Here is a 16,015-nt window from a genome sequence, read left to right on the forward strand (position 1 = left end):
CTATATGCCAGGCACCATTCTAAGAGCTGGGTAGATACAAGGCAATTAGGTTGGATTCAGTCCCTGTCCCACATGGAGCTCACAGTCTTAACCTGCATTTTACAGATGAGGTAACTGAGGCAGAGAATGACTTGCCTAAGGTCACACAGCAGACAAGTGGTGGAGCCGGGACCAGAACCCAAGTCCTTCTGACTCTCAGGCTCATGCTCTAGCCACTACGCAAAACTAGGTTTTAATCCCGGCTCTGCCACCTGTCATTTTGGGCAAGTTACTTAACTTCTGTGTGCCTCAGCTGAGTTCCCTCATCTGTAAAATGGAGATTCAATACTTGTTGTCCCCCCTTCTTAGACTGTGAACCCCATGCCTGATTATCTTTTATCTTTAGAGAAGCAGCGTGGCTCAGTGGAAAAAGCACGGGCTTTGGAGTCAGAGGTCATGGGTTCGAATCCCGGCTCCACCACAAGTCTGCTGTGTGACCTTGGGCAAGTCACTTAACTTCTCTGAGCCTCAGTTACCTCATCTGTAAAAACGGGGATTAAGACTGTGAGCCCCACGTGGGACAACTTGATCACATTGTATCCCCCCCAGCGCTTAGAACTGTGCTTTGCACATAGTAAGCACTTAACAAATGCCATCATTATTATTATTATTTTATCTACCCCAGCACTTAGTACAGTGCTTGACACATAGTAAGCACTTAAATTCCACAATTGTTATTATTATTTTCAACTAAGCACTTACTATGTGCTCAGTACTGGTACAGATAACCCAGCCACTCTACTTATTTATCTCCTTTGGAAGAGATATGATTTCTCTACCCACACATGGGTCAGTCTAAGAAGGGTTAGCAGGACCTTATCACATTTTACCTAGGGAAAATGGAACTGAGGCACAGAGAGGTTACTTGATTTGCCCAAGGTTAAACAGTACAGTCTCCTGACTCATAGTAGAGTTCAATGCACCTGTTGGGTGTTTTATTCATTCAATCATATTTATTAAGCACTTACTGTTTGCAAAGCACTGTACTAAGCACTTGGGAAAGTACAATACAACTAAAAACAGTGACAATCCCTGCCCACAATGAGTTCACAGTCTGGGGGAGGGGGGAGGGATAAAATTACAGATATATACATAAGTGCTGTGGGGCCAGGGGCAGGGGAGAGAGCAAAGGAGCAAGTCAGTGAGATGAGGAAAAGTGGGGCTTTGTCTGGGAAGGCCTCTTGGAGATGTGATTTTAATTAGGCTTTGAGGGTGGGGGGAGAGTAATTGTGTGTCAGATTTGAGGACAGAGGGCATTCCAGGCCTGAGGCAGGATTTGGGCCAGCGGTCTGCAGTGTGAAGTGACTTGCCCAGAGTCACACAGCTGACAATTGGCCGAGCCGGGATTTGAACCCATGACTTCTGACTCCCAAACCCGTGCTCTTTCCACTGTGCCTTGCTGCTTCTCATCCATCTGGGGGCTGGGGGAGGAGAGTCCAGCAGACAGGAGGTCAAGAGGCCGAGCTCCGCTCCCCTCCACTGCCTGTCACTCACTCGCTCTGGGCTCTTTTCCCACTGGACAGCTCAGTCCCAGAGGCAGGGATGGAATGAGGGCTCAAACGTGACAATGCGTCCGGGCTTTGGAGGGAAAGGCGTGAGAGAAAATCCAATCTCACGCATGATGTGTGTGCACACACATGCATGGGCACCCCCACGCCACGCATGCAAACACACATGGGCTCGTGTGGCAACACACAGGTAAGCAGCATTCAAGGAGTCATTTCATTGTGGCCGCGTGGCAGGGAAAGAAGGGAATGTGATGAATCCAAGGAACCCCCCGGCCTGGAATGCCCTCCCTCCGCACATCCGCCAAGCTAGCTCTCTTCCTCCCTTCAAGGCCCTAATGAGAGCTCACCTCCTCCAGGAGGCCTTCCCAGGCTGAGCCCCCTTCTTCCTCTCCCCATCCTCCCCCTCTCCACCCCACCACCTTACCTCCTTCCCTTCCCCACAGCACATGTATATATGTATATATGTTTGTACGGATTTATTACTCTATTTATTGATTTATTTCACTTGTACATATCTATTCTATTTATTTTATTTTGTTAATATGTTTTGTTTTGTTCTCTGTCTCCCCCTTCTAGACTGTGAGCCCACTGTTGGGTAGGGACTGTCTCTATATGTTGCCAACTTGGACTTCCCAAGCGCTTAGTACAGTGCTCTGCACACAGTAAGTGCTCAATAAATACGATTGATTGATTGATTGATTGCTTGTACGGATTTATCACTCTATTTATTGATGTATTTTACTTGTACATATCTATTCTATTTATTTTATTTTGTTAATACGTTTGGTTTTGTTCTCTGTCTCCCCCTTCTAGACTGTGAGCCCACTGTTGGGTAAGGACCGTCTCTATATGTTGCCAACTTGGACTTCCCAAGCGCTTAGTACAGTGCTCTGCACACAGTAAGCACTCAATAAATACAACTGATGAGCCATAGTGAGAAGGTTAGCACCAGAAGAGCAAAGTATGCGGGCTGGGTTGTAGAAGGAGAGAAGCAAGGTGAGGTAGGAGGGGTCAAGGTTATCGAGTACTTTAAAGCCAATGGTGAGGAGTTTTTGTTTGGTAAGGAGGTGGATAGGCCTTGAATGGAAGAGGTTGAGGTCTTGAATGTTATTGTAGAAAGATTTTACTGGTATTGTTCATTTCTAGGATGCTTGTCATTAGGCACTACTAATTTAATACATCCACTTTTCTTGAATAGTTTCTTTTCCTATTCTAGATTGATTTTCCACTCTTCAAGTGGGTGTCACTCCTCAACTGCTCACTTATTTTTTTTTTAATTAAAATGAATAAAAAATTATTAAACGCCTTTGTCTTTTCAGGGTCGGTTATCAGCTTCCTCTTTCTGTCCACCGGAGTGGTGACATTTTCCTCTCCTGCTCAATATAACGACCACTTTTTTGTAACTACTGAAGGCTTGTTGAATTTCTTTTCCAGCTCATCTCTGGCTAAAGTCCCCTGTTAGGACCAGATCTTAACATAACATCCCTTTGGTTTACTAACCAAAGAAAACCTCATTGATCTTTTCTCCCTAGATTGAAGGTTTGTAATAGAATCCTTCCACATGGGCATTCATTCTTTTCACCTTTCATCATAACCCAGGCAGGCACTCTTTACTTATCTCCTTTTTCCCAGTGTCAGAACACAGAATACATTAACTTCCTTCTCTTCTCTCACATTTCCTAGGCAATCAATACTCTAGTCCCGGTAAGTTTCAGCAATTAATCATAACTATGCCATTATGATGCCGAAGTAATCCCCCTACACTGGCAAGTGCTTATTTCCTTGGTCATTGCATTTCTAGGATTCATGGTTTGTCCCTTTCCTTCTGTTAACCTCTAGATCAACCTGATAATAATCTGGTTCCTGGCTCAGAGAAGCCATTTTATACTCACATACCTTCGCCTCAAACATCTCTATAGACTGAAGAATTCATTCTGTGGAACTAAAACTATATTAATACAAGGGAGCTGAAAGGAAATCTTACCGGACAGTGCACTCAGATCTGCATTCCTGCTGAAAATTTCTGTAATCCCAAGACTCTTCAAAAGCTCTTTCAGGTTGATCTTTTGTTCTACAGTGAATCTGGAAGAAAAATATACTGATGTTATCAACATCAACATCAATCGTATTTACTGAGTGCTTATTATGTGCAGAGCACTGAAGAAAGTGGTTGGGAGAGTGCAATGCAACAGAATTAGCAGACACATTCCCTACCCATAATGAGTTTACAGTGTAGAGAGACTGTTCACTCTTTACTTATATATTTGTAAGGAGAATTAATTATATGCCTAGACAAATATTGAAAAGAATAATAATATACTTACTAATTAATATAGGATGTGACAGCTAAATAAGTCAAAACAAGGTGTCATCGCTAGTAGCATTTGATGCTATTTATGTAAGGAAAATGCAGTGATTTTTTTTGCAAAGCTCACAAAACCAAGTTCATACCTCTCCTGAATTGGCAGAAACTTTAAAAATAGGGAATGCAAAATAAATACAGTCATGTAGAAAAAAATACACAAAAGACTACAAAGCAGACTAAACTGAATAGGTGGAAAGATTAGGGCTTGAAGTAAAAGGGGGGCAGAAGGGTGATATGAAAAAAGCCCTAAATGTAGTTTTTGAAATACTTTGGGTCTGCAAATATTTGCTATAATTTTGCCGGTATAATTTTTTACTGGCATTTTGCCAGGCCAGCTAATGCCATTTTCTCCTTGTTCATGAAACCCCACGTATTTCAACTGCATATTTTAAGAAGCTAAAAACTTATCTTCAGAGTTCCTACATAAAAGTTGACTTCCTTGAAATCAAAGGGTAATGGCAATAGAGAAGAGAAACAGAGTGCTTTTTCAGGATTCCTTGTACCTGCCCTAATCAAAGGTATTTACTGAGAGTTTATTTATTCATTCATTCAATCGTATTTATTGACTGTGTGCAGAGCACTATACTAAGCACTTGGAAAGTACAATTCGGCAACATATAGAGACAGTCCTTACCCAACAAGATTTTTACTGCTCTAAGCATTTGGGAAAATTCAATGTTGTAGAGTTAGTAGACACAAATATCTCTTAAGTATTGGACACTATGTTGAAGATCCATGTTCATGGCTGTGTTAATCATTAATCAGTCCTTCTAATTGCACAGAAATATACATGAGAACCCAATTCAGCAAAATTAGTGGTAATCTTTGAAGATGAATGTTACATATTCGCACACAAATATTCAACTATACAACTACTGTTTCAGCTAATGCAGTAAAGTTAACTTTTAAAAAAAAAAAGGAAGAAAGGAAAACATGAAACTACAGGTAAACTGATAGTGACACAGGCCTTTACTGATAGATGCTTAATTAGAAATTTGTGGAGAATAAAACCTATCTTTGAAAATGACCAGAACATGAATTAGGAATAATTTCCATGGTATGACCAGGAAGTTAATAACTTAGGAATAAAATCACAATGGTAGAGGATAGAAGTTCATCACTCTTCAGGTTTCTCCACGTGTTTCTTTCTTCTTCAGAAAATCATAGCACGTAAGATCAATTTGATGAAAACTAAGATGTTTTCTAAATTTTTAAATACCCATTTCCTCAGTCTTACCCAAATATTCAGACAGAAATTTTTCAGATGTGCTAAACAACTCTTTCAAACTACTGTCTGCTAACTGAGTATTGCAAGGGAATGATCTCAAGAAAAGGCCAAGGATCTGATGGAAATGAAAAATCACGATATCATTAGCTTTAACTCTTAAAAATTGGCTTGGGAATAATAATGTGATGAAAACGGTTAGCTGTACTTAACTGCTACTGAGAATCAGACACAATAAGAACAGTTGGAAGAAAGCTCACGTTCAGCTGATAAACCATGTTAGAACTAGATGAAAAAAAGAATATCACAAGGCAGCCCATATACATCATGAAGAATACTGCAGATAATATGTAAAATCATCAAAGGTAATCAATCAGTCAATGATAATTCTAGAGCTAATACATGCTGATGAGCGCATGTTTGAAAACAGGTAGAGTGGTGGTCTGCTGGAAATGAAGGGTCAAGAGTTCCAGACCAAAGGGTCTCCCTTTGACCTGGAAAGAGATCAGCAGAAGGAGAGATGAGATCAAGGTACAGTGACTAACGAAATCACAGAGGAGATCAGAGAGGTAAGGTACCAAGGGGAGAGTTGATCGTGTGCCTCAAAGACGATGGTAAGCAGTTTGATGCAGAGATGGATGGGCAACCAATGGAGGTTTCTGAGGAGTGGGGAGATGTGAGTAGACTTGGTGGAATGCAGTGTTCTAGGGGTTTGGAAAATACAGAATAAAGTAGTGAGTGATACTGTTCACAAGAAGTTTACACTCTAACGATGGAGACATGAATGTATGTCTACTGTCTCCTCAAATCGTCAAGCTTCTCATGGGCAGGGATCACATTTTTACTTCCTTTTTAGGTTCTTCAAGTAGCAACTGGACTCTATATGTGGCTGATAGGATGTTGATTGGAACACAAATTATCTAAGCATAGTTATAATAATAATAATAATGGCATTTATTAAGCGCTTACTATGTGCAAAGAACTGTTCTAAGCGCTGGGGAGGTTACAAGGTGATCAGGTTGTCCCATGGGGGGCTCACAGTCTTCATCCCCATTTGACAGATGAAGGAACTGAGGCCCAGAGAAGTGAAGTGACTTGCCCAAAGTCACACAGCTGACAAGTGGCGGAGCCGGGATTTGAACCCACGACCTCTGACTCCAATGCCCGGGCTCTTTCCACTGAGTTATCTAAATCAACTGTTTAAATTTAGGTTAATATGGCCAATGCTCCCATACTGGATGACATCCTGCATGAGAAAGTTCGATCTAATTTTGTTTAGAGGCCTAATTAATTGTCTCAATTCAACTGATTAACATTACTGGTGTTCTACTTTCTTTCAATTAGTAAGAAAAATGAGGTAATCAAGAAAGGAAAAAAAAGCAAGAAAGCTAAGTTACTTTGTTTTTGATAACCCGAGACAGAAAGATCTGAGAACTAAGATCATGTATCCTCACCCCATAACTTGCACCAAATTGCTTTCACAGTTTCTTTTTCAGATAGATTTTCATCTTTGTGAAAACATGACAAATTTTGCACTTTTGACAGAAAGCACATCATCATCATCATCAATGGTATTTATAAAGTGCTTACTATCCACAGAGCGATGTACTACACGTTTGGGAGAGTACAATACAACACAGTTGGGAGAAATGTAAAATGGTTGAAATAAAAAACCTAAAAACTTGGAGATGCTTTTATGATTCATTTTCATCAATGCATATTCCCTTTCAACTGACCAATAAACAGGATTAAATTGTAGAACACATTAATTCATTTAAATGGAAAATAGTCATTTAACACTCAAAAAAGAATATAGTTTAACATCTGTACAAGCCTTCCTGGAAATGCAAAGTAAGAGCTACACTTAGTAATTTGGGCACAATTACTAATGAATGGGAAACAAATCCACTTCATAGCTGGAGGATATATTTCAGAATAGGAAAATTTATTTTCTTCTGCCGCTGCTGCTTTTAATTTCTCAGTGGACAGTGTCAGCGGACCATATTTTTAGCAATCACTCTTGAATGAACACATAAAATATTTGTGGAATGTTTATTTAGCACACTGATAAAATCCTGCTGACACCTCTGAATCCTAATAGAAATTCAGTACATGGGAAAAATTGCAGTTAATTGGATTCAACTAGGAAAAAAGAGTGTCACTGTATTGAATTTCAAGCCTAGTGTGGGTTTTAAGGAAAAGGTAAATACATTTTGATAATACACATTGAAAGTAAATCTTCCAGCAATAAATAGGGTTCATAATTCCTACAATCAAATAAATAAAATTAGTCTTTTAAGTGAAATCATAATTATATGGATTTAAAAATGATTAGTACCACAAAACAAATTTTCTACTAGATCAAACTGTATTATTGTTAAAGCAAACATCTTGAAGCCAATTATTCACAAAGACATCTGTTTTATATCATCTCCCTGAAAATACACCTTCAGTTTTTCTCTGCCACTTAATCAGTTATCTTCCCTGTTCGTGAGAGGGACAATGAGATTTATCATTTAGATTTTGTTTACATTTCCTAGGCAATGTGCAGAAAATTCCAAGTAGAACCTGCGAAGGTTTCTTGTGACATGAGAAGAATTTATAATTTGATAACACGGCAGCCAGAAATTTCCGACAAACCAGTAGGATCAAATCTACCTATAATAATAATTATGGTATTTGTTAAGTGCTTACTAAGTTCCAGGCACTGTGCTAAGCACTGGAGGGGATACAGCAAGTTGGGTTGGACGCACAGTCCCTGTCCCATGTGGGGTTCACAGTCTCCATCCCCATTTAACAGATGAGGTAACTGAGGCACAGAGAAGTGGAGTGACTTGCCCCAGTTCACACAGCAGACAAGTGGCAGAACGGGAATTAGAACCCATGACCTTCCAACTCCCAGGACCTTGTCTATCCACTAGGCCCTGCTTCTTCTCGAACATGCCATCTTGTGAAAGTACAAGCATGTTCTGTGATCATAAGATCAGGAGGAGTGAATCCAGGATATAAACAAAATGGTAGTCACAGTAAATGCCTGAGTTGAAGGACAGCCATGGATCTTCCAACTCTTACATTCTCCTGTCACTTCCTTAATTTGCTGAGTACATTGCCTGTGACAAGTAGGGTGGCAAAAGTTACACCTTGGAAGAAAATTTTAGCATCCTGTCATGATTCTATTTCGGTTTTCACATGATATCTCCATTATGCTATAAAAAAATGTACATGACAAAAAAAAGAAGTGTTGCAGCACTGCAGGCTGCATTTTACTAAGATATGGGGACATAATTTTACTAATATGAACAAAAGTATTTTATTGCCCAATTTATAAAATTTAATATGAATCCAATGGACATTTTGAGCATTACAAAACTAAAACATGTTTAAGTTGCTTATTAATATGTACCTCTTGATAATAATAATAGTAATAATAATGATAACTATGGTATCTGTTAAGCATTTACTATGTGCCAGGCACTGTACTAAGCGCAGGGGGTGGGAGTGGGGGGAAATACAAGTCCCTGTCCCACACAGAGTACACAGATATTGGTTAATGAACTAATATTTTTATTTCTGGACGGGGCAGTCTCTTATCTTTTCACTATTTCCCAAACTCCAAGTTTGCAACTCACACTAATGACGTTCAGAACAACCCGGCAGTGTTTTAGGGTTAGTAACTCTAGTTTAATCCTTCCTTTTACCTAAGGTTCTGACTCGATGCAATTTTGTTTCACTCCATCCTGGGAATAAAGAGATTATGTCTCACCTTGGCAGGTACACTTCCACTTTTTGCTTCTTCACAGAGTTGGCCCATTCTTCAATCAGCTGAGGTTTGATTAATGGTTCCAAGGTTGCTAATGGCACTTCTTGTCTGGAAAGAATGAACATCATACTTATCTCATCCCCCTCATATGGTATTTCCAGAACTTGATAGATACCGCCTGCTTCATTGGAGCCATCACTGAATTCTCCTAAAAAAGAAGGATTACAAGACCATTGCAAAACTTTTAACGATTCTAGGAGGGTGACACTTACACCTTTCAAACTGCCTGTGGGATATGAAAATGGGGATATCTGGAAAAAAAGGAATATATTTGGAAAGTAATACTCAAGACAGAATGCTTTGATTACTGCATCAACCTCCTGGCTGACCTCTCTGCCTCTTGTCTCTCCCCACTCCAGGCCATGCTTCATTCTGCTGCTCAGATCATTTTTCTAAAGAAACGTTCAGGACATAATAATAATAATAATAATGATAATAATAATAATAATAATGTAATTTGTTAAGCACTTACTGTGTGTCAGGTACTATACTACACCCTTTCCCTACTCCTCAAGAACCTCCAGTGGTTGACCATCTACCTCCACATCAAACAGAAACTTCTCACCATTGGCATGAAAGCATTCATTCATTCATTCATTCGTATTTATTGAGCACTTACTGTGTGCAGAGCACTGTACTAAGCGCTTGGGAAGTACATTCAGTCATCATGCCCCCTCCTACCTTGTTGCCGATGTCTTATGCTGTCAAGTTGTGTCCAGCCCATAGCGACGCCATGAACACATCTCTCCCAGAGTGCCCTACCTCCACCTGCAATCGTTCTGGTAGTGCATCCATCGAGTTTTCTTGGTCAAAATACAGAGGCGGTTTACCATTGCCTCCTTCCGTGCAGTAAACCCGAGTCTCTGCCCTCGATTCTCTCCCATGTTGCTGCTGCCTAGTACAGGTGAGTTTTGACTTGTGGCAGATGGTCTTCCAATCACTAGCCACTGTCCAAGCTAGGAATGGAATGGATATGTCTCTGCATGACTCTCCCTCCCACGGCCGAGACTGGTAGAGTACTGGAACTCTCCAGGTATGACCCTGAGAGGTGCCTCTTCCCTTGCCTCGCTTCTTTCCAACTACAATCCAGCCCCCAAACTTCACTCCTCTAATGCCAACCTACTCATTATACCGCAATCTCATCTATCTCATCACCCACGCCCTGCCTCTGGCCTGTAGTAGCCTTCCTCTTCATACCTGATAGTTTATCAGTCTCTCCACTTTCAAAACCTTATTAAAAGTACATCTTCTCCAAGAGGCCTTTCCTAAGCCTGCATTTTCTCTTCCCCCACTCCATTCTGTATCGCCCGCACACATCAAACTGCACCCTCTATACACCCCTCCCTCAGCCCCACAACAGTGATGTATATAATTAGTAATTAATTCATTTATATTAATGTCTGCCTCCCCCTCTAGATTGTACACTCACTGTGAGCAGGGAGCGTGTCTATCGACTCTGTTATAATGTAATAATAATAATTATGGTATATGTTAAGTACTTACTATGTGCCTTGCACTGTACTCTTCCAAGCACTTTTGGTTGTTGTTGTTGTTAAGGGTTTACTACGTGCTAAGCACCGTTCTAAGTGCTGGGGTAGATAGAAGGTAATCTGGTTGTCACACGTGGGGCTCACAGTCTTCATCCTCATATTACAAATGAGGTAACTGAGGGGCAGAGAAGTGAAGTGACTTGACTAAGGTCATACAGTTGACAAGTGGCAGAGCTGGGATTAGAACCCACAACCTCTGACTCCCAAGCACAGCCTCTTTCCACTGAGCCATGCTGCTCCTCTTAGTACAGTACTTAGTACTCTTGGCACAGTACTCTGCCCACTGTAAGCACTCAATTAATATGATTAATTGATTGATCCAGTTTTCTTGTTGACCTTAATTGTCTCCATGTTTGATAATCTGGCTGGGCCATGGTCACTGGGCCCTTCACAGGTCCTAGACGGAGCTTCCCCTATTTTCCTAGGCTAATCCTAAAGACTAGATGGCTAATTTGGTTCAGATTGGGGTTGAGCAGATAAGTGATCCCACCTTTTACCTCCAAAGGAAAAAAAAATCTCAACACCTAATGGCATTGATTCCTGGAAAAATAATAATAATAAAAATAATAGTAATAACAATAACGGTACTACTACTACTAATAATAATAATAATAGTAGTAGTACTTAATAATGATGGTATTTCTTAAATGCTTACTGTGTGCAAAATACTGTTCTAAGCGCTGGGGAGGTTACAAGGTGATCAGGTTGTCCCACGGGGGTGGGGGTCACTTTTAATCCCCACTTTATAGATGAGGTAACTGGTAACTGAGGCACAGACATGTTAAGTGACTTGCCCAAAATCACACAGCTGACAGTTGGCAGAGCCGGGATTTGAACCCATGACCTCTGACTCCAAAGCCTTTGCTCTTTCCACTGAGCCAGGCTGGGGCAGATAGAAACTAATCAGGTTGGACACAATCCCTGTTCCACATGGGGCGCACAGTTTTAATCCGTATTTTACAGATGAGGTAACTGAGGCCCAGAGAAGTAAAGTAACTTGCCCAAGGTCACATAGCAGACAAGTGGTGAAGTCGGGATTCCCTGACTCTAGGCCTCTTTCCATTAAGCCATGCTGCTTGTTAGGCACTTACTCTGTGCTAAGCACCGTACTGGGGTAGATACAAAACAATTGTATTGAACACACCCCCTATCCACATGGGATTCACATTCTACTTAGGAGAGAGACCAGATATTGAATCCCTACTCTGCAGATGAGGAATCTGAGGCATAGAAGAAGCGTGACCTATTAGAAAGAGCAGGAGTTTGGTAGTCTGAGGCCCTGGGTTCTAATCCTGCTGTGGGACCTCGGGCAAGTCACTTTAACTTCTCTTTGCCTCTGTTTCCTCAACTGTAAAATGGGGATTCAATACCTGTTCTACCTCCTACTTAGACTATGAGACCCGTGTGGTGATCTAGTGACCTTGTATCTACCTTAGCACTTAGTTCACTGCTTGGCACATAGGAGGTGTTCAACAAACACCACAATTAATGTTGTTGTTATTATTATTATTATCATTATTGTCACAGAGAAATTAAGTGACTTGTCCAAGTAGGCAAATAGCAGGGCTGAGATTTAAAAAAAAAAAATAATAATGATGATATTTGTTAAGGGCTTGCTATTCATTCATTCAATCGTATTTATTGAGCACTTACTCTGTGCAGAGCACTGTACTAAGCACTTGGGAAGTACAAGTAAGCAACATGTACACAGTCGCTACCCAACAACGTGCTCACAGTCTAGAATGTGTCAAACACATTTCTAAGCGCTGGAGTAGATAGAAACTAATCAGGTTGGACACTGTCCCTGTTCCATACGGGGTTTACAGTCTTTAGTCCCATCGTGAGAAACAGCATGGTTCAATGGAAAGAGCACGGGCTTTGGAGTCAGAGGTCATGGGTTCGAATCCCGGCTCTGCCAACTGTCAGCTGTGTGACTTTGGACAAGTCACTTCACTTCTCTGGGCCTCAGTTACCTCATCTGTAAAATGGGGATCAAGCCTGTGAGCCCCACGTGGGACAACCTGATCACCTTGTAACCTCCCCAGCGCTTAGAACAGTGCTTTGCACAAAGTAAGCGCTTAATAGATGCCATTATTATTATTATCGTTATTATTAATCCCTATTTTACAGATGAGGTAACTGAGGCCCAGAGAAGTAAAGTGACTTACTTGCCCAAGGTCACATAGCAGACAAGTGGTGAAACCGGGATTCCCTGCCTCCAGGCCACTTTTCATTAAGCCATGCTGCTTCTTCATGGACCGAGTCCCCTACAAAGGACTCTGGGAGCTCGCAAAAAGCCAGGGTGGGACCAGACCCTAGTCACTCAGATGCCACACTCATGCCAACTGGCCTGGGAAATATTTGTTATATTGTACTCTCCCAACCACTTAGTACGGTGGTCTACACACAGCAAGCGCTCTATAAATACAATTGAATGAATGAATGCCCGGTGCCACAAAGTCAACGAACTTCGGTCCCAGGTGGAGGAGAATTTCCGCCTAACCTGGGTGTTCCCACGGGCCTAACAGCTCTTTGAATAATAATAATAATAATAATAATAATAATAATAATATTTGTTAAGCGCTTACTATGTGCCAAGCACTGTTCTAAGCAGAGGTGAAGATACAAGGTAATCAGGTTGTCCCACTTGGGGCTCACAGTCTTAATTCTCATTTTACAGATGAAGTAACTGAGGCACAGAGAAGTCAAATGGCTTGCCCAGAGTCACACAGCTGACAGGTGGCGGAATCGGGATTAGAACCCACAATCTCTGACTCCGAAGCCCGTGCTCCTTCCATTAAACCACGCTGTTTGGAAGCTAAAGCCAGGAATCAGGGCAGCAGCAGTAGTGGCAGAGGCCAGGGCAGGAGCAGGGCCAGGTCTTCTCTACAGCCCCGGGAAGCTGGAAAACTTTCCTCTGTCCCTTCCCCTGAGCTCCATAGCTGAATCCTGTCATTGGTCGCAGGGTGGGGAGGGTCAGGGCCCAGCTCTGAGCTGGGGAGAGAGTGAATCCAGGGCTCATTTCATCATCATCATCATCAATCGTATTTATTGAGCGCTTACTATGTGCAGAGCACTGTACTAAGCGCTTGGGAAGTACAAATTGGCAACATATAGAGACAGTCCCTACCCAACAGTGGGCTCACAGTCTAAAAGGGGGAGACAGAGAACAAAACCATACTAACAAAATAAAATAAATAGGATAAATATGTACAAGTAAAATAAATAAATAAATAAATAGAGTAATAAATATGTTCAAACATATATACATATATACAGGTGCTGTGGGGAAGGGAAGGAGGTAAGATGGGGGGGATGGAGAGGGGGATGAGGGGGTGAGGAAGGAAGGGGCTCAGTCTGGGAAGGCTTCATTTGTCCCTGGAGCTCTCTCTGGAGTCCTTAGGGAGGAGGAAAGGGGTCCCTGTCTGTCCTGGTGGGCCCAGGAGGGAGGTGGCAGATTCATTCATTCATTCATTCAATAGTATTTATTGAGCGCTTACTGTGTGCAGAGCACGGTACTAAGCGCTTGGGAAGAACAAGTTGGCAACATCTAGAGATGGTCCCTACCCAACAGCGGGCTCGCAGTCTCAAAGGGGGAGACAGACAACAAAACAAAACATATTAACAAAATAAAATAGACTAAATATGTACAAATAAAATAAAGAGTAATAAATACGTACAAACATATATACATATATACAGGTGCTGTGGGGAGGGGAAGGAGGTAAGGCGAGGGGATGGGGAGGGGGAGAAGGGGGAGAGGAAGGAGGGGGCTCAGTCTGGGAAGGCCTCCTGGAGGAGGGGAGCTCTCAGTAGGGCTTTGAAGGCGGATGCTCTTGGGCTATCTGTACCTGGTTGCATGGGCATGGCTGTCTCACATCCCAGGGCTCAATCAGTCAGTCCTATTTACTGAGCGCTTACTGTGTGCAGAGCACTGTACTAAGTGCTTGGGAGAGTGCACTACAGCAACATATCTATTCTATTTATTTTATTTTGTCAGTATGTTTGGTTTTGTTCTCTGTCTCCCCCTTTTAGACTGTGAGCCCACTGTTGGGTAGGGACTGTCTCTATATGTTGCCAACTTGTACTTCCCAAGCGCTTAGTACAGTGCTCTGTTCACAGTAAGTGCTCAATAAATACGATTGATGATGATGATGATAATAACAGACACATTCCCTGCCCACAACAAACTTACAGTCTAGAGGGGGAGACAGACATTAATCCAAGTAAATAAATTACAGATATATACACTTGTACCTATCTGTGCAGATGGCAGGGGTGAGAGGGGAGGTGGAAGAGGAAGGAAATAAGCCTGCTGTGGGCAGGGATTGTCTCTATTGCTGCTTTGTACGTTCCAAGTGCTTAGTACGGTGCTCTGCACATAGTAAGTGCTCAATAAATATGACTGAAGAAGGAAATAAGCCCACTGTGGGCAGGGACTGCCTCTATTGCTGCTTTGTACTTTCCAAGTGCTTAGTATGGTGCTCTGCACACCGTAAGTGCTCAATAAATACGACTGAACAAATGAATGAATGGAAACTGGAAGATACTAACCTCTGCCAGTACCAACCGCAGTAAGCGCTCAATAAATACGACTGAATGAATGAATGAATTTATTTATTTTATTTGTACATATTTATTCTATTTATTTTATTTTGTTAATACGTTTTGTTTTGCCGTCTGTCTCCCCCTCCTAGCCTGTGAGCCCGCTGTTGGGTAGGGACCGTCTCTAGATGTTGCCGACTTGTACTTCCCAAGCGCTTAGTACAGTGCTCGGCACGCAGTAAGCGCTCAATTAATACGATTGAATGAATGAATGAATGAAGGAGGCTTCTGCCACCATTCCCTCTCCTTCCCCTTCTCTTCCTTTTCATCCTCTCTCTTCCCCTCCCCTACTCTAATGCTACGAGCAGCTACTGCTGCTTGGCACAGCGATGATAGCAAATTGCACAAGGCTCAGCGTGACATAAAATGTCACCTACCACATAGGGAGCCCATGAACCCAAGAAAGCCCAGAGTAGCAGTGGGAAGCTCTGGGGAGGAGGGCTGTCCGATCAGGTCCAGCGAGTGACACGCAGAAAAGGGGATGATGCATTTTAACAGTTAGATTCCTAATGCAGTACACTACATTACTGTGTGTGTGTGTGTGTAAATTGCACGATTGGCTCTCAATGCACCAACCACACAAAGGTTCCCTCTGGCTTGGCTTTTCTGCACAAAATTGTTGCCAAACCTTAGACTACAGGGGCGTTCTGCTGAGAACAGTGGATTTTCATTCGATCATATTTCTTGAGCACGTACTGTGTACAGAGCAGTGCACTTGGGAGAGTACAATCCAACAATAAACAGACGCGTTCCCTGCCCACAATGAGCTTACAGTCTAGTGACAGGCTTACAGTCTAGAGACATGAAGATGATATCTGAGTCATCTAGGTCATTTATAATTTTTTTTAAATGGTGATAATAATAATAATGATGGCATTTATTAAGCGCTTACTATGTGCAAAG

The 16,015-nt window shown here is 41.9% G+C and overlaps 1 protein-coding gene and 1 non-coding gene across 2 annotated transcripts in view; both read right to left on the reverse strand.

The window, feature by feature from the left end:
• The window catches only part of SERPINI1 (serpin family I member 1), a 97,752-nt gene that overhangs the window by 19,822 nt on the left and 61,915 nt on the right, over nt 1–16,015 (reverse strand). The window contains exons 5-6 of the mRNA XM_038743516.1: nt 8,901–9,105; nt 3,532–3,629 (exon numbers count right to left, since the gene is read on the reverse strand). Of these exons, the coding sequence (XP_038599444.1) occupies nt 3,532–3,629; nt 8,901–9,105 (303 nt within the window). The remainder of the gene's footprint in view (nt 1–3,531; nt 3,630–8,900; nt 9,106–16,015) is intronic.
• Nucleotides 9,872–10,008, reverse strand: LOC119936770. Its single transcript, XR_005453843.1, has one exon. It is a non-coding gene; the product is annotated as a small nucleolar RNA SNORA7 (small nucleolar RNA).

Source organism: Tachyglossus aculeatus, chromosome 1, assembly GCF_015852505.1.
Source record: "Tachyglossus aculeatus isolate mTacAcu1 chromosome 1, mTacAcu1.pri, whole genome shotgun sequence".
NCBI lineage: Eukaryota > Metazoa > Chordata > Mammalia > Monotremata > Tachyglossidae > Tachyglossus > Tachyglossus aculeatus.